We start from the raw sequence: 21,405 nt of genomic DNA on the forward strand, positions 1-21,405 counted from the left end.
TTTCTCTATTATCGTTTTTTGTCCTTGTTTTTAAAAAAGACTTTTCCTTTAATGCAAATTTTTAAACGTAAATTAATATGCACGTAAATTTGTAAACTTTAAAGCTTTCTTTAACCGACTGAATAGAAAATTAGACAACACTGTCTTACACAATCCACAGTTGTCAACTAGTAAAAAAAGTGACAGTAGTGACAGGGACAGCAAGAAAGGCCATTTTCCTGTTGTTTTTTTCGCAAAAATACCCCCAAGACTACTATCCCCCGTTCCCTGCTAGAATTCGTAACAGAATTCACACTAGAAGCGCCTTCTAGTCCAGATAGATACCTAAATAATAGAAGAATTTTCTGACCAACCTCAAGGTAGGCGGCAACACCATCTGTTTATTTATTTACTTTGAAAGTAACGACCTTGCCAAATAAAAATAAATGGTCACACCAACAGCATTGTTTTTGTTATCTTTACAGACCCCCAAGATTAGAGACGTTCTTCAGGTGGCCCGGCCCGGTTATTTACACGGATTCGCTGGGTGTAAAAAAGTAATGAACCACTTTAGAAAAAGTCAAATTGCTGTCTGTTAAGTCACCACACTCCACAGGAGACACTTTCACAATTTTTGTTTGATTATGGTTGCAAATGAACCAGCTTCCTTGCTATGGCTGGGGAACTTAGCAAACCCCCTGAGAAGCAGTACGACTATTTGTTAAAGTTTCTACTGGTTGGGGATAGTGATGTTGGCAAACAGGAAATCTTGTCTGATTTGGATGATGGGGCTTTAGAGAGTCCTTTTTGCAGCGGTAGTGGTAAGTGTACGTATTGTTCATTTCCTAATAATTGTGTAGAGATTGCATGCTGGTAGTCTTTGAACATAAGTAAATTACTATACATGTCAGACCAAGTGAAACCATGCTAATTTGAAAACTGCAACCTGCCTTTTAATTTTAATAAAGTTTAGATGGTACAATTACTTATTTATTGGAATCTCAATGAGTTAGGTAGTATGGTTGATGGCTATTATGTTGTTCAAGGGAAATTAATTTTTCACATAAGTTCATATCCCTTTCTTTCTTAATAATTTCACTCTTAATACTTAATGCACTTCTGTCACTAGTTGTTCTTATTAATGTGGTGTCTATTAAGTGTCTTAAACTCTTCCCATAACTGTTTTAAATTTCCAGATGCCTTTAGGACCATTTTGAAAGTTTTATAGACCTCTAAATGTTACTGAACAACCTTCTAAAAATTTTGTAATTTAGATATGTATTTGCTTATTTTAGTAATTTTGCAACAAAAACAAGATGTTTTCCAGTGGAGTGTTACCTAAAATGTGTAAAAATAAAACATGTTATTCAATGCAATAAATCTATTTTCTAGAAATTGTAATTGGTCCACATTTAATGATTCATAAATATAAATATTCCAGTAAATATTCCACCTACATACTTTGATCTTTGATGCTATGTTATAAATTCTTGAAGCAAAATTGCTTCTGATAACAAAAAACTAGTAGAGAGATATTTACAGACTTAAAATGTCTCTCTCTAGTAACTCTTTCCTTGGAAAATATATTGTAATAATTTTAAACATTTTTTTCTTTTTAAAAATTGTGCAGCTCAATGGTATGCAGACCAATAAAACATTTTTTTTTATAGTAAACTTAGCACATATCTTAGCTTCTGATTATAACTGTATTAGAAAAAAATTCTCAAAGCATTTTAAAGCTATTAATAGATAGAGTACTAGAATATTAGGTTAAAGGCCTTAAGCACAGCAAAAAACCTGCTGGAATGGAAACTGGAACAAGTACAAGAAAGTTGTTTAAAATCAAGCTTTGGGCTTAATTCAAAAAGACAGCACATTTCAAATTTTTTTCTGGTTATTAAATTTGGTCAATGATTAAAAAGTTTGCTGCCTCAATATATTCTGTGTGCTATTTTAAAAGGTTTTCTTCAGAGGCATATTTTGTTAATTAAAATAATGGTTTTATCTGCACCTAAATATGTACTTTAACGTTAAATACAGTTTTACATACAAATTCTTTAATAAAAAACTGAAATCTCTTGACTGTAAACGTTTCCCGTCAGGCTGAGATCATTAACAAATATTTAAGTTTGCCTTCTTTACAAATATTTGAAGTGTTTAAAATGTGTTCAGAACCAGGGAGTAATAGGTACCATAATGTGTTTTCTCAGGTATATGCTAATTGATTTGGTCTAGATTTAATTAGATCCTCTACAGTGTATTTTTTATTATGCAGCTTACAAAACCACAACTATACTGCTGGACGGGAAACGTGTTAAACTACAATTGTGGGACACGTCTGGACAAGGTCGTTTCTGCACCATAATCCGATCTTACTCCAGAGGAGCCCAGGGAGTACTTCTAGTCTATGACATAACCAACAGGTACAATTCGATGCAAATTTTAAATTATTTGCATTAATGTGTGTGGTAAATTAGATGGTCGTTTGATGGTTTGGATCGCTGGCTTAAAGAAGTAGACAGTCATGCACCGGGCGTACCAAAAGTCCTGGTAGGCAATCGACTGCATTTAGCGTTCAAACGTAAAGTGGGTCTGCGGGACGCACAAATCTACGCGAATAAGCATAGTATGGCATTTTTCGAAGTTTCTCCATTGTGTAATTTTAATATACACGAGAGTTTTTGCGAATTGTCGCGTATGGCGCTCCAGCGGAATGGAATGGAACGCCTGTGGCGGTCCAACAAGGTGTTGAGCCTGCAGGAGCTCTGCTGTAGAGCGATCGTAGCTCGCACTACTGTCTACAGTATCGAGCAGTTGCCGTTACCCACTTGCGTGAAATCGCATTTGAAGTCGTACGCTTTGACTTCGACCACCACGCAACAGTTCAAATATGCTACCAACCACAAGAAACACGGCAGAAAATTGAGGTAAGCGCCACATTATTGACGGATATTTGTTAGTAGGTGAAGTGTATCTAGAAACTGATAGTGATGGTTTATTTTTGGTATTGAGCCGTATTTTTAAGGAGCTCCTGAGGATCTCGCCATGAGATTGGGGTATTGTGGGTTGCCTGAAAGATGAGAGATAATTTGTCAATTAAGACATTTCGTTTTACATTCGTTGCCGTGTTTGTAAAATTAAATTGTTGGTTTTCATTTGCACTTCAGAGTTTAATAACAGTATTACACAACTCCATCACAAATATTAAATACCTAAACAAAAACAAAAAAGTTGTATCCCAGTGATGCCAGCTGGGCCATTGCTTTACTAATTTTGTTTGGTTTATTACCCTAATTAAAAAAAAAAATTGTTTACTGTTTTGAATCATGTCTACAGTAGTTGCAGCCCTCACATATCCTTGAAACCAATTAAAATCATGCAAACATAATTCTGGTTATGATAGAACTCGCAATACTGTATACTGTTCTCGCGGAGTGAGATTACCCGTGCGTCATCCCCCTGTGATTTAGAAGTAGACATGCATTATTGACTTCATCCTTGTCTATTGTTCACTTTCAGAAAGGGTAAATATCTAAGTGAATGTCTTCCAAAAAAAAAACATTTACTGATTAGCGCTTCTATTTCAGTCAATGTCAGTTTGACAACCATCGAAATTTATTTGATTTGTTTACTATTAATTCTTTTCCGTTTCTTTGTGTTGTTAATCATTTATAAAGTTTTCTATTTACCATACCACCACAGTTCTTTTAAGAGCTATTGTTTCTACGCTTTTAACATTCTGTAAGTACTTTCATAATATTATTATTAATATTTTTATTTTTTTATGTCGGCTGTCACGATCTAACCAAAATTGGCACAATTTGTAACCTGTTTTGAAAAAAAAGTGGGAGTGTCTATTATGGTTTTTATTTAGCCATTTGGTCTTTCCTAAATTCGGAATTACTTACTATTACAGTATTTTTTTAGAAAATGTCTGGAAAAATTCTCCACAGACAAGCCCAGCAGTTAATTCTTAACTTTTGTGAATATTTTGAATTGGAAAAAACCAATGGAGGACCTTTAGAAGCTTTATCATCTGTTCAGGAAGAAAATAAGAAATTTGAAGACCTTACATATTCTTACTAATGTATTTTTTTTGGTACTAGAAGGTTGCAGCTGCTTTGAAAATTTCCCGCAAAACTGTTTATTCGATTCGGAAAAAACAAGCAAGTAATCTTATGATTTTCTCACCTAGAAAACGTAAATCGAGATGTTATCAACGGGCCAAGACCACTGATTTATCTGAAAGCATTAAAATGGATGTTCAAAATACATTATATGATATGTACAACGATAGTATGTTAATAATAGTAAAATATATCTACTTTTGTAAGAAACATCTATTAACATTTCATTGTTTCCAGAGACTGAGATTTTTGAGTTGCATTATAGATTTTTCATAAAAATTTCTTAAAACATATTAATAATAAAGTCATAGGAAAAATAAAATAAGCGTCTAAAATGTTTTCCAGCGGGTTTAAAATAAAATAAGTGGATTGCAACCTGAAAATGAGATATGAGATACTACAGCATCACTCAGAATGTCTTATTGAATTTTTAATTTGTTGTATTTATTTTAGAGAAACATGTAACCATCCAGAACCTAAATCAAGAGCTTAAAGTTAAAGAAATACTACATATTGGTGATACATCTCTGCGAATTTTGGTAAATAAATTAGGTTTCAAATTTAGACGGAATTCTATGATCCAAACGGAGACTTCTCATAAATAAAAAATGTTATTTCGGTCAAGATATTTTTGATTTGCTTTGGTATAAGGTTGTTTTAGTGCAAATTTGCAGCCAAAGATCTCTACTTTCTGACTGACAATACACGCAAAATTTTAAACGTGACGAAGCTTTAGACACGCCCTTTTCTATAATATGAACACAACAGGTTTGTTGACGAAAACTTGATTTGATTCATATGATTATAAATGACGTAGCCTTCGTGACGCACGGGTAAACTCACTCCGCGAGAACAGTATCTCTCTTGTTTGCACTGAGTGACAGTTCTGAAACATGTCAAATTTGTGCAAACTCTATGCTTGTGTTTACATGCAATGATTTGCTTGTGTAATATGATCATAATATTATTTTAATTTTGTATCGTGTAGCTGACAAAATTACGTAGGTATAATAGTAATATTTCGTCATAAACTTTTACTTACTGCTTGCTGTAGTTACCTTGAGGAAATAGACTTGAAGTGTCACTTATTCTCACGAATGTCATATAGTTGAAATTTTACCTTTTGAGAATCACATCATCCTGTTACATCTTTGTTTCTCGCATATCAAACATATGAACTGAAAAAATTTAGCAAAAAAGGCACATGCTGATTTTGTCATCCTGTCTAATTAAAAACGTTGTCATTTGGTGTCACTTTGATTTAAATAAATGTCAAAGTTATAAAAACGCCGCGCTACACTGAGCAAGCTCAAATGCTAATTCTAAATGGGCTGCAACGAGCACGGAAAGAAACAGTTTTAAAATGACATCCCGATTATTACCCCAACGTGTATGATAGAATATCATGGACTTTGGTGCTACCCTATGTTGAATAAAAAAAACTGGAATTTAAGCTGACGACTCCGATTTTACCAACATTTCTAAGAAAATGTCTATCAGAGAAATCAAAATAACTATATTTATGAAGAACACAATGAGAGATCAAATTAGTGTATGCTAAAACAGAATGATTATGTAGGAATAGTAGGAATGGAAATTTTGCAAAAATAATTATTGGACCAAGTTGGAGAACATTTAAAAGCTTTCAATGCCAATTCTGCCTTGCAAATATGATGCAAACTATTGGTTTTGAATAGAAATAGACCAGTAACTACAGCCACAGAAAACTATATCAGACAGGAAAATCACTATTTGTATCAGTCATCTTAGTAAAAGTCAAAAATGTTGCTAATTACCAAGCTACGATTTATGTTGATATGTAGTTTTTTTAGCCTTAAAACTAGATACAGAGACAAAAGATTTCCACTTTGAGTGTAAATGAATAATGAGTGAACCCAAGGACGGTAAATTTACCAATTTTACCAGTAAATTTATGGGTCTAATTGAAAGTCATTCATTTGAAAAGTCATAAATATGAATCACTATACTTTTCATGCACCCTCTGTATAGTAGCGGCACTGACGGACTGTGAAACTCCAGGGATGAGTTTAGCAGTTCTTTACGAAAATTTCTGCTTTCTTTCAAAATTTTCGAGTTATTTAAGAAAAACTGGTTTGGTGCAACAAATTTTCAAATCAGTTGAAATTCTGGTTGAAAATTTGATCAGCTTGTAACTCGGTTATTTTTTGGCAGTTCAGGGAAGTAGAATCGCTCAAATTAGCCGTCTTGAGCTCCTCAAAAAATGTGTGCAGGGTGACCGAAAACATTCAATCACCATACTTTTCTTGCACAACCTGTATAATGGAAGCTAAAACGGTCCTGCAACCTTACGGTACTAAGTTAAAGAGTTGATTATAGGAACATTTTTGGTCTCCTGCAATTTTTTTTAACAGTCGCCCTTTTCTAGTAATTTAGGAAAAACTGGTTTGTTAAGTTAGTAAAATTGTGATCTAAATTTTAAACACGGTTTAAAGGACTAAATTGTCTGTAAAACCCACTTGGAGTGACCGAATCATATTTTTAAGCACATTTCTCTAATTCTGATTAAATTTTCTGTCTAATGACATAAAAAATCACTGCAGAATCAAGTAAAGTCAGGGAAAAAAGTGGTCAAAATATAAAATGCCAGAGACACAATTTGAAAGAAAAGTCAGGGACAAAATCGCGAGTAAGAAATTTTTTTAAATCCTCATTGAATTTCCTATCTGATAACATAAAACAACACTACAAAATTTAATACAGTCAAGGGAAAAATGGGTGTCAAAGTTTGAACTGCTAGTAACACCGTTTTAATAAACATTCACGGACAAAATCGCTTGTAAAACCCACTTAGAGTGAGAAAATGACTGTTTTAAGTACATTTTTGGAATCCTCATTAAATTTCCTATTCAATAACATAAAAAAAAAACAAAATTTGGTAGTCAGGGAGAAAAGCGGTGTCAAAGTTTGACCTGCCAGAAACACATTGTTTGTAATTTACCGGTCAAATTTTTCTTTTAATGTAAAATATTTACTTTACTGGTAATTTACCCATCACTACGAGCCCGAGACTTAACTGTGACGTCAGGATCCATTCGCCGCCGGGAAACAAAATCGGCCAATCGAGCAATCCTTTACTGTTTAGCGTCCTTGGAGTGAACTTATTTCTTCATCAATGATATTCAAATTTAGGTATTTCGAAACGCGCCATTTTTTTAAAGCATTTGCACTTTGCAGGTTAAAATTTGGGATCTAATTCAAGACATGCGTGGTTTTTCACCTGTTTGACGTCATACTCGATGGGTAGAATTTTGACTTTATATGGACCTTTATTGAGGTGTTCATCTATCATCATAGTTATTAAGAAAATTGCTTGGACCCGTCGATTTTTGTTTTCAGTTGGGCATTTTTTAAATAAATTTTTATTTATAAAAGGACCTCAAAAAAATTCATGATAACAAAGTCAAGTTGTTTAAACCAAAACTCTACAAATTTTTTGAGGTCCTCAATATTGTCGACCTCTGCCTGAAAGGCTTCGATTATCAAATTTTAATTCAGACAGTAAACTAAGGGCAAAAGTGAACTGCGCACGACGAATATCACAGTAATCTCACTATTATATATTTAAACTATGATTTTTCTCAGATTTACCAGTATTCCAAGCACTCCAGCCAGCCTGGACGGCAGAACCAGCTGCGTACCACGCAACTCTTGTACAATATCCTGACCTAGAGCGCGCATTCGAGACATTCTGATCGAAATATTTCTGATGGGGATTTTTCCGCTGTTCGTCCTGCTCTCTCTTTACTCATACTTTCTCTTTTTGCGCGGCTTGTACTTGACCTACGTTAAAGGCGAACCGCGCGGCAAACTCTAAACTCTCCAGTACTCGATCTTTGGAACAATCTACGGAAATGGTTTGTATTCAACCCCCCTCAGGAAATTGTGTGACACATATACAAGAGGATTTGTTAGGATTTGCATCGGGCTGTCGAAAATCAATCTGAAACGCGACCGAAACCGTCGGTCGCGTATTTTCTCTATGTTTAGATAATGTAAGAGAACACATACAGGGTGTTTCGTTATTCGATGTCGTGTCGTTGTTTACGTGTTTATATTATGTAAGACTTAAGTCCGTGTCCGTTAGTTAGAGGGAAACTTGTATTTTTTAAACGTGCATATTTACCAGGCAGTTTTTAGGCCGTCCCTACAACTTAAGGAACTGATTTTGCGTTAAGTTTGTTTTTGAGTTGTGAGAAATTTAATGAAGTTTGTTTCGGTTGTTATTTCTTTTCGGGCAAATTGCCAAAATTGCGTTTTTGACTCTCAGTTATATTGAGACGTTTTTAAATCACTTTATAGGAACAGTACTAATAAAAAAGGCACTTAAATACTTATTTATTGGGCGTAAAACATTTTACCAAAATCTGTGTTAGTGATATATTTTTAGTTCTGGTAAGTTTTATTGTATATATTCTTTTTACGGCAATATTGCGCATTCAATTTTTTGTATATATTTACAACACATTTGTAACTTCTTAACTGTCTACAGATAATGAGTATCCGGTTAATTCCGGCTCTATTACCTACTCGTATATACGCTCGGTTGTACTAGTTGAGCTTAATCCATTTAAATAAGAACAAAACGCTAATCAGTTTGAATGTTATCTTGGGATCAAATATCACCATTAATACTTTTTAGTTGCAAATTGCAGTTATTTTGCCATTTCCTAAAACAATTTGTATTTTATGTAAATCAATAACTGAGCCATACAACAAAGTTTAGGGTAAACCTATACAACCGGGAGTTAATAAACCAACTACCAAACATATTTATCGATCTTATCTTATATCTCACAGTATTTCGTCGTGTATTGTTTCTATTGAAAAATACATTGAATTTATTTTTGTGTATTTTAATATAGTAACAATGTAATCTTTGTAACAATCAATATAATATGTCTGTTTAAGTATTTTTGCTGAATTTATTAACAAATATCTATATCCTACATCATTACATACTAGTCTGCTATATCCTTCCACGAAAAGGTAAGATAACTGTATTAAAATTACTATCATTCCCATCCCTAGTCTTGACGTATGGAAGTCTTACGTCAATGACGTCAAAAATGTAAAAGTCAATCTTGTCGAAACGTCATTATTGCCGCGCCGAGCGTCATCTCGTCGATCCGAAATCGTCCATTTTGTTTTGCGTTTCACGTTTGGTGCGTAGTGGCGTTTATTGTTCGTTGTTTACTTTAGTGCGTTTTATTTCAAGTTTTCAAGCACTATTCGTGAATTTTTCTATTACCTCATACATTCGACATCGTCTAATCATAGCAAATCGTGGCAAAATGAGCTACGGCCGTCCACCGCCCCGCATCGAAGGTATGGTGTCCCTCAAGGTAGACAATTTGACTTATCGCACCACCCCGGACGATTTACGTAGAGTATTCGAACGATGTGGTGAAGTTGGGGACATTTACATACCCCGAGATCGTTTCACAAGGGAAAGCAGAGGATTTGCTTTTGTCAGGTAAAAATTTATCTCTTAATTAGTTCAGTGACCCCAATGCTTCATTGTTCATAGATTTTACGACAAACGTGATGCGGAAGACGCGCTAGATGCCATGGATGGTCGCATGTTGGACGGCAGGGAGTTGAGAGTCCAAATGGCTCGTTATGGAAGACCCACTTCTCCCCACAGGAGATCATATCGTGGAGGACGAAGGAGGTAGTTTCAGTGCTTTATTAGAAAGCAGTTAACTGTAATATAATTGTAAATAAAGGTCAGGATCAAGATCCAGAGGTAGGAGGGACAGCAGGTCCAGATCTAGAGGACGAAGATCTCCAAGCAGAAGCAGGTCCAGGTCAGGAAGCAAAAGCTCTAGAGGCGCATCAAGGTCACCAGTACGTGACAGAGAAAACAATTCCCGATCCAGAAGCCGATCAAGATCTAGATCCAGATCTTAAGTAAGTGGTTACAAGTCAAATAGTTCTAAGCTTAATGTGTGATTTTTGTTTCAGATTGTATAGAATGTGCAGTGTAGCAGCTTATCTAGCAGCAGCTGCACTCTGGCAAGGTATTTCACTAACAATAAGTTTATGTTTCTTTTCTTCATTTCTCTCAGTTTGTTCACTTAATGAAGGAGCTTTTTTATATTTTGGCTGGTACTCTCAGTAAATTGTTTTTTTTTTTTCCAAAAAAAATTTTGCCAGTTCAGAAAACTCAATTTAATAAACAGATCAGAATTGACTCCAGTTTATCTGTAAGATTTTTTTTAGTTTAGTACTTTGTAGTAGATATGTTTAGAGTACTTTTGTATTATTGATCAATTTGATTGAAATTTGACATAGTATCTTTTATGTATCCATGAGGGTTTGTCATAGTAAAGCTGCTTCTGACATTTGACTGGTCTGGTTTATCAGGTTTATTTTTTTCATTTTTTTGCATTGGCACACACAAAGTTTTACTTTGCATTTGGGTGAGGTTGATGTCATATTAATTTAGCTCTCATTTCAACAGGTTTTTTTTAAGTAAATTTGATTAATTTAATCTTTTAACAGTGACTCACTTAAAATTTACTTTAATCACTATGATGTGTACCTTGTTTTGTCATTAAGTCTCATCCAATTTACAGCCTTTAAAGTGTCAACAAGGGTGGTTTTTATATATTGAAAAGAATTAACCTAATTGACTTGAAAGTGTCACAAATCGCGTTAATTATTTTTTTATGACAAAATGCCTATTATAATCTTATTTGCATAACACTAATTGTCATGCAAATAGCAATTTTTTCAAGGCCTTAAAAAACTAGAAAAACATTATTTTGTGTGTGTCCTAATAATGTTTTATCTTTTATCTTTAAGACTGGCTTCGACTTGGTTAGGAAGGTATAAGCAAATGCAAATAATATAAGCTTATAATGCAGTTTCTGACGTTTGACACAAAATTCTTAAAATTTTCAACTGCTTTTGTTGTCATGTTTAAAAAATTCATAATTTTGAATTTTTTTGTTTTTTTTTTTTTAATTTTGAAAATGCGCTTAATTATAAGATTTAAGAAAAATAAAATACGAACATGCCGTTTTGTCATAACATCAACCGTTTCTCTGCTACAGTCTAAAAATTGAAAATTTTAGTGTTGTAAATGACTTTGAAAACTTGAAAATTTAGAGCAAAACTTTTCAGAACAAAAATTGTAGAGATCAAGTAGCAGAATCGAAAATTGGTATCAATTATTAGGGTTGAACAAATATCCGTTGTTGCTACTCATTTCATGCAAGTGTGGCAACGCTGGACAAAAACATTCTGTCCTTTTTGTGATATCTTTTTTTTGCCGCAAGGCATAGTTTTCCAAATATTTTGCATTTTTAGTTGGTCACTTTCAGCATATTTTTAGCTGCTTATACCCTTTTTAAATACAGTTACTTTGCTTGTTAAAAATGATGAAGTTTTCAGTTAAATCAGTACAGACACAGAAAAATAAAAACCACTTTCTTTAGTCAACATTCTATATCTGAAATTCTCCTGGACACCAGATATAAGAATATATTGTATAGCTCTGTTGCTGCTTCTGGAATTAATGATATTTCAAATTTACTTCTGTGAAGTTTTGAATTGACATATACAGGGTGTTTCAGTGTTGTTGTGACAAAAGCCTAGGGGAGATTTCTCTGGCAAAATCAAGCAAAAAGTTTAAGTAAATGCTTTATTCTTGAAATACAGGGTGTTCAAATTTAGCTTGCTCAAGTGTTGCTTAAAAAAACTGGTGCAAACGGCCATAAGTTGTGGCAGTGTGGCAGCTGTTGTTTTGTTCAATAATTTGATATTTCAAAAATAATCGCATTTCTTTTAGGGGCGCATAAAAAGATTTTTATTTTTTTACTATATATATTCTAGAAAAAAAATAAAAGAGCCTTTTTCTCTTCAGAATTGAATCACGTATCATTTTTTTGTTAAAAAATACCCAGTGACGTGCCTGCACGCGCGTTACTGATGAAACTAAAAACAATATTTTTATCATGAAATATGTTTTATTGTTAAGTGTCAACACCACCAAATTTGTATTTTTTTTTAAAATTTGAACACCCTGTATCAAACAAAGTACTTGCGGACACATGTTCTCTTGAACTTCTTGCTTGATTTTGCCAGGAGAATCTCCCCTAGGCTTTTGTCACAACAACTCTGAAACACCCTGTATTTTAAACTCCTCTCCATACAAAATAGTTACAAAACATTACTCACTTCCACCAAAAAAAAAAATAAAAAAAAACTGCCATTCACAATGTACTAACGCCTCTTTTGTGTGGTAGCAGGCGCAGAGTCGGGGTTTTGCGGTATGAGAGAGATGTTGGCGGTTGGTGTTTGCGGGAGCGCTGAAATGGTGGGGAGAAAGAGCAGATCGAGCGGTAACGAGAGCGGAACGAGCTGGCGTGACATTGGCTGGATGGGGACAAGCGCGGTCTGGCCAGCCAATCGAATCGCATAGTTGCTGCCGTTCCTGATACACTCAGTGCTCGCGTTTGTCCGGATCCTGCTCTCATTTAAAAAACGCGATATTTTTGACACTGATACAGTATCTTGGTTACGGTTGGAAAATGAGTTTTAACTGTTATGATGACGAACCTTCTTCACTTATTCGTTTGGATCCCAAAATTAAACTGCACCACAAGAAAAAACGTGAAGTGAAGTGAATGCCAGTTAAAACTTATTTTCACCGTAAACAAGCTACGCAATTGAAATTTACAAAAAAGAACCGTCATAGTGCCACATTTTAAACAAAACAGTCTTTTACAGATTTTAAGACAGGTAGGTATTTGTATTAGTCAGGTAATTGACATAGCTAATTTCAGTTTCACCTATTGAAGCCAGGCGATTTTGGTTTGTACGTGGATGTGGAGCTTTCTTTTTGAATCTAATAGTAAAAAAGTAGAGATTTTCAATAATAAAGATCTTTCAACTAAATCTTGTCTTTTTATTGTATTGAAGTACCAGTGAAGAAATTAGTATAAGTTGAGAAAAAATACTATAAAGAGTGTCTCTCAGACTAGCGCATCTTGTGTTCAATATGTGGATGTGTATCACAACATTCATATTGTAGTCACAAAGGGAGAAAAAATCTTTGACCAGCTTTTTTTTTTGGAAAAATGTACCATACAGTTTGACTTCAATATTAGGTCTGTTCGCAGAACGAATCTCCAACTAATAATCAGAGGAATATGTCCAGTTATTGGCCATTACCCTTAAAATGTCAATATCACGTGAGCATTAACCAATAAAAGCCAACAATTTCCGATTTTCAGTTGGAAATCAGTTTGAAATTGCCTCTACGAACAGACCTATTGAAAAGCAATGCATTATCGTTAAGAGCCTCATACACGTGCGAACAATTTGTGCAAACAGTTTGACCGTCTATGGGGCTGTTTGAATGGTTGCGCAAACTGTTTGAGTTAAATCGGTCAGGGCCGAAATAATTTGTACAAATGCTCCTTATTTGAGTACTTGTTTGTCGTGCAAACTATGTTTAAGTCAACTCCTGCTCCTAGACACTGTCAGGCATTTTCTTTTATATTTTGTGGTTGAAAACGTATAGTTTTGGTAATTTTGTTTTAGTTTGTTGCTATTTATTTCTCCAATATGGCGAATCAGACAAGAAATGATAAACAGCGGAAGGCACGCTTTTTGTTTTTGTTTAACTATTCGTTTCTCAGCTACTAGGGTCAGAATAATGGCGGCACAGCAATCTGACATGTTTGTTCAACGAACAATACTACAATTCGAAATTATGTTTGCGCAATAGGTTGGTAGGTATACCTATGTGCTAGCGTATGAACAAAAAGGCGTTTGTATAAATTGTTCACACGTGTATGGGAGGCTTTACACTCCTACAAGTTGTCCAATTTAATTAACCAAACAATATACATTTTCCTAGGTAAATCTGAAATATTATGACATTTGACATCAAACTGTTCGTACAGTTTTCAGTTTTCACATTACAAAATTTTAGTTGCTTTAACTGGTCTTCATGGGTTCGAAGGACGCTGAAGAATTCCGAAACGCCCTAATAGACATTGCTTCACATATCATTAAACTGGACTCGCCATTTGGTAATTGCCACAAGTTATTTACCCACTTATTTAGTAATTTATCAAATTTACATTAGATAGAGTACGATGCGTTGAATGGTGCAGAAAACTATCTTCACTCCCGGACGACAATTTGGAAACGTCCAAAATTAAAAACGAGTATGCTCAATTCCTGAGAATCCAAGTGAGAAATATGTGCATTCACGGTCCCTTCGAACATCCGCCTCCTGTAGGGCCTTTGAGCCCTTTGCCTGAATGTTTAGGAAATTTAATTTGCAAAGAGGTTGGTTTTTAGGATTTTGCTTGTTGAGGTTTTTAATAGTGTTGTCAGGTCCCATTTTTACCGAAAATGGGCCCAATTTGTCCGGTGTTGCATCATAAATCACCGGACGGAAGAGCATACGTGACTGCCAAACAAATTCCTGGAGGTGGAGTGTTGTGTTATATGGCTGTAAGTCCTGACGGGTTGGAATTGTAATAATAAAAGTTCCATCATTGTTGCCAAATTATATTTTTATCTAACGTTTAAAATTATAATAGCATCTTATAACATTATACCTATATTGGTTTGAATACAGTTTAAATTAAATCCATTTTCTCCTCTTCAGTCAAAGCTTATCAATTCTGCAGTTTGGGTTTGCTCTGCGTTTTGAGGAGGCTGCTGCTGCTGAGGCGGCCGATTATGTTGCTGCGGGATAGGCCCGGGGCCGTGGATCGGGTAATTTGGGTTCGGACCTACGCAAAAATGTAGTTTAAAGCTTCTGTCCCAGAAGAAGTGGCAGTGACGACATTAACTGTGACGTCATATTGAAACTTGTTTTTTAAATAGGTTCATCAGACGACACATTGTCAAAATTAGGGACGCGGAGTTACTTACACTCCCAAACCAGCAGAAACTTTCACGAAATAAAATAAACATGTCAATGACGTCAAATTTCCATTTCGCTCAGTTGACATGTAATAGAAGAGGAACGACAATTATTACGTCACTACACATTATTACGTCCTGGACGGACTGTAAACGTTTTTCACGAGTCTGATAATGAAAAGTAACGTTGATGACTACATGTACGAAAAAACTTTTTCTGTTCTCACGTCACGCATGCAAAAGTGTATTTTCTGCACTGGGGGTAATGAAATATACAGGGTGATTCACGCTGATGGTATATTAAAAGTATCTAGAGAACGACTCAATATTTTTTGTTGAAATTTGGAGTGTAGCCTAGGTTGGGTCCAAACTCTCTATCTAAAATATTTCGAACTTTGCGGTGTTGCCGATCAGTCGGAAAGAACACCAAATTTTGATTTTCAAATGGAACACCCTGTTTCTAATCTCATTTTTGAATTCCTTGCAAGAAGGCTAGTAATTAATATTAATACTTCCTATTTCATAAAAATAGTGAATTTGTCAGCAAAACAGTAGTCTAAACATTAATTAAATTGTCAAGTTTTGAAAGGTTTGCTTATTAGACCTTTTGTTCTCAGTTAGACAATACCACATGGTTGAAAAGTTCAAAGACTAAAAATGAAAAAACCTACAGGGTGGCAGGATACCTACAAGTCGAATAGATAGAAAAACTGCCAGAAGTTCGTTTTTTTTAAATGCAACCATCAATGTAGTATGGTTTGTAATAAAAGAAAGTCTTACTCCATACTAATCTGAATACGGACACCTGCTTGTGCTAAGTTTGAACTAGTATTGAATTTGACAAATATCTCTCACATGTTGTAGTTATGGTCAACTAGTAATTATGACCAAGCAGGTGTCCGTATTCAGATTAGTATGGAGTACGATTGAATGCACCCTTTAAGGAAAAACTGTTAATAAGTCAGAAACGGTTGAAGTTAGGTATAGGAAATGTATACATGGATTTGTTCTAAATTTAATGCTCTTTAAATCCATTTAAAAAAAAAACGGACTTTTTACAGTTTTACCACTCATTTGACCACTCGGTAGGTTTCGGCTCGGTAGTATTGTCCAACTGAGGACAAAAGGTCACATCAGCAACCCTTTCAGGACTTGAGAATTTAATTAAAGTTTAGACCACCGTTTTGCTGACAAATTCACCATTTTTATAAAATATCTAAAAAAACAAGGTGCAAGATAGGTTAGGGAAGTATTAACATTAATTACTAGCCTTCTTGCGAGGAATTCAAAAATGAGATTAAAAACAGGGTGTTCCATTTGAAAATGAAAAGTTTGGACCCAACTTTCCCAACAAGGCTACACTCCAAATTTCAGTAAAAAATATTAAGTTGTTCTCTAGATACTTCTAATGTACCATCACCGTGAATTACCCTGTATATTATTTCAGAGTAGTACAATGAAAAATCATAATTACCTTGTGGTCCTTGTGGTTGCGGAACAGCGATACCAGGTGGGGGCATGCCCGCTCTTGGCATATATGGAGGTATGGGCCCTGCAATCGGCTGGAATTGTTGTGGTTGAGGTGGTCCTTGTGGTGCACCTTCACAAAATGACTGAATGGGTTACACCCTTATAAAATATGTGAAGAATTATGCTGTACCTTGAGGCGCCGAGTTGGGCGGCTGCATCGGTCCATAGCCCTGGTAAAATTGCCCTACAGGAGGAAGAGCGGGATTGGGCGGCTGGAATTGAGGAGCAGAATTGGGTGGCTGAAATTGTGAAGCTGAATTCGGCGGTTGGAATTGCGAAGCGTGTACCGGAGATCCAATATAACCAGCAAACTGTTGAGGACCCATTAGGTATTGTTGTTTTTGTTGCTCCTAAAATTTTAATATTTGTTTTGAATGCATGCAATAACGAACCAAAAACGCATACTTGTCTCATCTGCATTTCGCGCTCCTGTTCCTGGATTCGTTGCAACGCCAACTGGCGTTGATATTGCAAATACTCCTGCTTCTTTTTGCGCATAATCTCCAGCTTGTGCGCCATTTGCAGTTGCCGTTGGCGCTCTGCTTCTTCCGCCTCCCGTCGCAATTTGTCACGGTGTTCTTCACGCAATGCGTCAAGCGCTGCTCGTGCATCTTTAACCTGCAAAAAAATTACAATTTATTAAAACACTATTCTATACAGAAAGAGGGAGAAAAAAAGGCATACCTGAGTTAGTTTATCTTGTAAACCCTCGTAGTATAAACGACGATCGTCGTGATCCTGGATGTGCTTTAATAATCTGGAATGCAGATTGGTAATGTTCATAAACAAGGACTGAACACTGGTGTCATTAGTGATGGAGCGCCCCCTGGAAATTAAAAATTTACATGTAAAACCAATAAGTCCAAGTGTTTGTTCTGTAAAAGTTACCTGCTGGAGTTGCTCTTCATCCGGTTAATAAATATCTCCACTTGGCTTTTTAGGGTTTTAATAAATTCCTCCAAATCGGTATCGGCGACTCCGTTCTCCTTCAACTTAAATTTAGGCTCGTTACTTAGGATTGACGAAGCTGGTGATGGAGCTGAAGGACTGGTAGGTCTGCAAAACAGTTATTTTCAACAAAAAAACATTACAAATTGATACAACTTTACCGCATATCTTTGGGCTCGTTTGATTGAATGGATTCCCAATAGGAACGGTTCAAATAACGATCCAATTCAGGATTTCCGCTCTCTTCAGTTTGTGGCGAAGGGCTCCGACGTGTTACCGGTTCAGGTTCTACGAAAAGTGTGTTAACTTTAACAAAGCCACAAATTTAAATTCAAAAATAACCTTTTTTATAGGAGTTATTCAAAATAGCTTGAGTTACTCGGAGCTTCTCTTTTTCTTTAGCCTCCGCTTCAGACTGGCTTAGTGCCAATGCCAGTTGAAAGTCTTCTTCCTCTTTCAGATCAGTTTCGTTTTTGCGTGGCGGTTCCTTTAAATGAAGCAAATATAACATTTTTAAAGACTTTAATATTAGTAGTTAGTTGCCTTTCAACTTGACCAAGAGAAAAAATGTCCAGAACCTTGTTGCTGTTTTGCCGATATTCTGGTTGACTTAAGTGATATTTACATTTTGCAAAATTATTAATATGGCATTGCCAGACTTGTAGAAGTTTCTGGCAGCTTAAGAAAAAAATAGAGGACTTTTTAAGCAGTATTTACAGATTTCCAGAAAAATATATGCATCAGTAGTATTTAGGCAAGCTGTTCAGCAGGCAATACCAAAATGACTCTCAATAAGGCTTCTAGCAAGTTAAAAAAATACTCTGTAAGTTTACTACACTTGTAAAAACTTCTGGTAGCTCTCAAGAGATTTTTAGCAGTATTTAAAAAAATCTGGTAATTCTAATGGCTTCTGAAGATTAAAAAAAATCTTAGACGGTTTAGAACATTTGTAGAGGCCACTGGCAAATTCAAAATGAATCTAAAAGCATCTGGATTTATAGTGGCAACAACTTCGTGTTTTGTTCTCCTTGTTTTTTAATTAATTTGTTGATGTTCTCAATAAAAAAAAAACAATAAATTTAGCAAAATATCGGAAACGGTAAAAGATAGACACAAAGTTGTATTTAAAAACAATGATTAGAAACAGATTGCGATTCTGAATTGATAAAAATCTACAGAGAATTCCATTTAAATGTTATTCCTAACAATTTTGATTCATGAATAAATTTGAAAACCCTCTAACAGACGTCACTAAAAATATTGATTTAAAATTAACTGAAAACAAAAACCACTAGACTTACCTGACTTTGCTGTGATAAAGTACTATTCAAGTACTCTGCTGGCAATTCAGTTTCCACCTTTGCAGTTTTGGGCGCGGTGGTCTGTTTATTGACTTTATCGTAACAAGTATCGCAAACTCGTACTTCCTTTTCGATACCAAACTTTGGCAAAGTGGTCGTTTTTGAGCTGCATTGCGCGCAGAAAACTTGCCCGCAATTCCTGGTAATCTCGATTAAACCCAGATTGCAACGGATAATTGCTGAAAACATACCTGCAATGATGTTTTCGCTGAATAAAACCAAACTCGATCCTGCAACGGTGACAGGAATCGCCATCCTGCCAGTCGGGAGCCGTGTCCGCGGAAAACATCGCGTCGTTTTCAAGTAACGGCGGAAACTTGTAACCTTCTGCCTTCATTGTGGCTAATAAATCCTGAAATTAGGTTAATCCCGTTAATATTATTAGTAGAAAGCGCACAGTGTTTTGGGTCAGTTTGTACAGCTTACCCAACTATTGGCACCTGGAAAAAATTCCATTAAAATCTATAAAATCGCAGTTAAACCACCTTTATCATGGGACTACAATGAAATAATGACTAATACTAAAAACGGTACTTTCAATTTTATCTTTTGTTTAATCAACACAAAGTGAATAAAGGTTATTTACACCTTGAATTAATTTAACCAGTCATCAATGTACAAGCTTAAATGTACCTTTAAGTTTCCATGTTTTGGATTTTTTCTGAAAGCAAAATTCCAGGCCTGGATGAGTTCCAGCAGTTTCTGTTTCACATTTTCATAGGTGGTAGTTTTTGCTAACTCATGAAGAAACTCGCAGTTGGCTTTTGAAGTAAGTTCTTCAGCGATCAGCCCACCTAAAAACAGGATTTTTTTTCCTCTGTTTGAAATAACCTCCAATGAGGTATGTTTCTAGCTTACCACAGTTTTTGACCATACTCTCTAAGCATAACAAAGCGTACAAGGCTGTGTGAGGATTTGGTGCATATAACTTCTTTTTTACTGATGCTATGGCTGCTTTTGGCCTAATAAAGTGACATCATAAGTAAAATTAGTGGTAATTTCTTATGTGAACACATCATATGTGAATGTGAAGCACTTGGTCAATGGCGACAAACAATCTTCGGTAAAACTAAGTTAGTACTTAAAGAGATACAAAGAGCACCAAGCAAGGACCTTCCTCACCTGGTACGGGAAACAGGGATAATGGACTGGTGTAACTAAAGTACCACAAACATGGGGACAGTACAATAAGCCATTAGGCTTACGTGCTATCTGGAGCTGACAGCCGACAGACACATGGAGAAAGAAAAAAAAAAAAAAAGTGGTAATTTTCGGAAAAGCAAAAAATAAAATGGCTTAATTAATCACATTTTTACTTTACAAGATGACTTTACAAATAAAGGGGTAAATCAATTGGACAGCAAAATGTGCTTTATTTTCTAAGAAGTATTAACAATTGTAAGAAGAAATGTCTGCGAGTTCTTGAAAATGTTCACTTTTTGGAATACACTGTCCCATTATGTCCAAAAGGGGTCATCCCACATAAAACTGTCTTTCAATACATCTAAATCAGGAATTTAGTCTGAAAGATTGGAATTTGTAGTTTATTTAATATTTACATAAAAAAGTCTTTTGGTAATTTATACAACTTTGAAAATGCCTTAATAAATTCAAATCGATTTTGCAGCCTGTACCTACAACATAGAGGACTTTCAGCAGTTTTATTGGATAGTTGTCTGAGGTTCACAGTTGACAACATCTTCTGATTCAGTAATTATACATATTTGTAAATTTTCTCTGGGATATGTTAAAGAAACACAATTTGTACAGTACTTAAAAGCAACTTTTGGAAACCTATCTTCAGTATTTTCAGTAATCTGAGGTGACACATTACTTTTTAGGTGTGGAGCTTAATTAGTATTCCTAATTTTGAGAACACTTACTGCACATCATTCTGTCTGATCATATCACATATCTGTATTATCGTAGGCCAGTCCGGTTCCATCAACAAATGACTGGTCGCTTTGTCTAGAATATGTAGATAATCGTTTATATTGATTTAACATGAAACAATTAATAAGTTGTTCAACTCACCAAGTAGCTTATCAAAACCACTACCCCGAAACATGTTTAGGTGATATAAAAATGTTTTTTCACAATTGATTGGCTTGCTTGTATGTGTTAATAAATGTTTTGCTGAATAAAACAAGAGGAAAAGTGGAAAAATGTTGAATTTTTCCTGATGATTTGTGTGAATGTTTCACTTTTCAGCAGTTCTTAACAGATGATTTTGACAACATGTGTGTATTGTATTGTGTGAGCGACAAGTGATGAATGTCACAAATGGCAGATGACGGTTGTTTTCATTTCTATTAAGCGTAGTTGCCAAAGTTTGATATTGAACTGAAAACCACGTAAACACCTCAAAAATTGCAAATTGTTTCTAGCTGACAGTAATGAGTAACCTAGGTATATGGAACTGTTCTTAGATTTGAATAGATCAGGCATAGCCATTGGAATTTTTGTCTTATTCCTAGTAGTTATAGCATGTAAAAATTTAAGAACTTAAAACAGCTTGTTTGGGA

General features: G+C 35.1%; 4 protein-coding genes and 1 long non-coding RNA gene across 14 annotated transcripts; 4 read left to right on the top strand and 1 right to left on the bottom strand.

The window, feature by feature from the left end:
• The first annotated feature begins 149 nt into the window (after positions 1-149).
• Positions 150-9,058, top strand: Rab40 (RAS oncogene family member Rab40). 5 transcript variants are annotated; one of them, XM_081987852.1, is made up of 6 exons: positions 150-399; positions 465-536; positions 596-806; positions 2,255-2,402; positions 2,457-2,906; positions 7,731-9,058. In XM_081987852.1, exons 3-6 carry the CDS (start codon positions 653-655, stop codon positions 7,810-7,812), a joined length of 834 nt encoding a protein of 277 aa, XP_081843978.1. In that variant the 5' UTR covers positions 150-399; positions 465-536; positions 596-652; the 3' UTR covers positions 7,813-9,058. The 5 variants fall into 5 exon arrangements, with proteins under 5 accessions (XP_081843978.1, XP_081843969.1, XP_081843986.1 ...); XM_081987843.1 differs by having other exon boundaries at positions 150-359; XM_081987860.1 differs by having other exon boundaries at positions 151-359; positions 465-800.
• LOC145734558 (uncharacterized) lies at positions 2,913-4,672 on the top strand. Its single transcript, XR_014179440.1, has 2 exons — positions 2,913-3,720; positions 3,907-4,672. It is a non-coding gene; the product is annotated as an uncharacterized LOC145734558 (long non-coding RNA).
• A 195-nt stretch (positions 9,059-9,253) lies between the features above and the next one.
• SC35 (SR family splicing factor SC35) lies at positions 9,254-13,052 on the top strand. Of its 4 annotated transcripts, none has more exons than XM_081987891.1 (5): positions 9,480-9,621; positions 9,676-9,819; positions 9,875-10,058; positions 10,113-10,168; positions 12,401-13,052. In XM_081987891.1, exons 2-5 carry the CDS (start codon positions 9,768-9,770, stop codon positions 12,574-12,576), a joined length of 468 nt encoding a protein of 155 aa, XP_081844017.1. In that variant the 5' UTR covers positions 9,480-9,621; positions 9,676-9,767; the 3' UTR covers positions 12,577-13,052. The 4 variants fall into 4 exon arrangements, with proteins under 4 accessions (XP_081844009.1, XP_081844000.1, XP_081844017.1 ...); XM_081987900.1 differs by having other exon boundaries at positions 12,404-13,052; XM_081987883.1 differs by lacking the exon at positions 12,401-13,052 and having other exon boundaries at positions 9,254-9,621; positions 9,875-10,065; positions 10,122-10,497.
• Positions 13,053-14,029: 977 nt separating this feature from the next.
• LOC145734495 (uncharacterized) lies at positions 14,030-15,811 on the top strand. Of its 2 annotated transcripts, XM_081987921.1 has the most exons (4): positions 14,030-14,194; positions 14,251-14,456; positions 14,505-14,653; positions 15,801-15,811. In XM_081987921.1, the coding sequence occupies exons 1-3, from the start codon at positions 14,113-14,115 to the stop codon at positions 14,649-14,651; spliced, it is 435 nt and encodes a 144-aa protein (XP_081844047.1). In that variant the 5' UTR covers positions 14,030-14,112; the 3' UTR covers positions 14,652-14,653; positions 15,801-15,811. The 2 variants fall into 2 exon arrangements, with proteins under 2 accessions (XP_081844047.1, XP_081844038.1); XM_081987912.1 differs by lacking the exon at positions 15,801-15,811 and having other exon boundaries at positions 14,505-14,766.
• Hrs (Hepatocyte growth factor regulated tyrosine kinase substrate) lies at positions 14,669-21,146 on the bottom strand. Of its 2 annotated transcripts, XM_081987578.1 has the most exons (14): positions 20,915-21,146; positions 20,764-20,848; positions 19,739-19,842; positions 19,514-19,674; positions 19,072-19,232; positions 18,821-19,019; positions 17,862-18,006; positions 17,681-17,807; positions 17,460-17,627; positions 17,256-17,397; positions 16,977-17,189; positions 16,702-16,921; positions 16,516-16,641; positions 14,669-14,908 (listed from the first exon to the last, which is right to left on the bottom strand). In XM_081987578.1, the coding sequence occupies exons 1-14, from the start codon at positions 20,946-20,948 to the stop codon at positions 14,778-14,780; spliced, it is 2,016 nt and encodes a 671-aa protein (XP_081843704.1). In that variant the 5' UTR covers positions 20,949-21,146; the 3' UTR covers positions 14,669-14,777. The 2 variants fall into 2 exon arrangements, with proteins under 2 accessions (XP_081843704.1, XP_081843714.1); XM_081987588.1 differs by lacking the exons at positions 19,514-19,674; positions 19,739-19,842; positions 20,764-20,848; positions 20,915-21,146 and adding an exon at positions 19,307-19,418.
• Between the last annotated feature and the right edge of the window lie 259 nt (positions 21,147-21,405).

This window comes from Ips typographus, linkage group LG1, assembly GCF_016097725.1.
Source record: "Ips typographus isolate SLU linkage group LG1, UJ_Ityp_2.0, whole genome shotgun sequence".
In the NCBI taxonomy this organism is placed as follows: domain Eukaryota; kingdom Metazoa; phylum Arthropoda; class Insecta; order Coleoptera; family Curculionidae; genus Ips; species Ips typographus.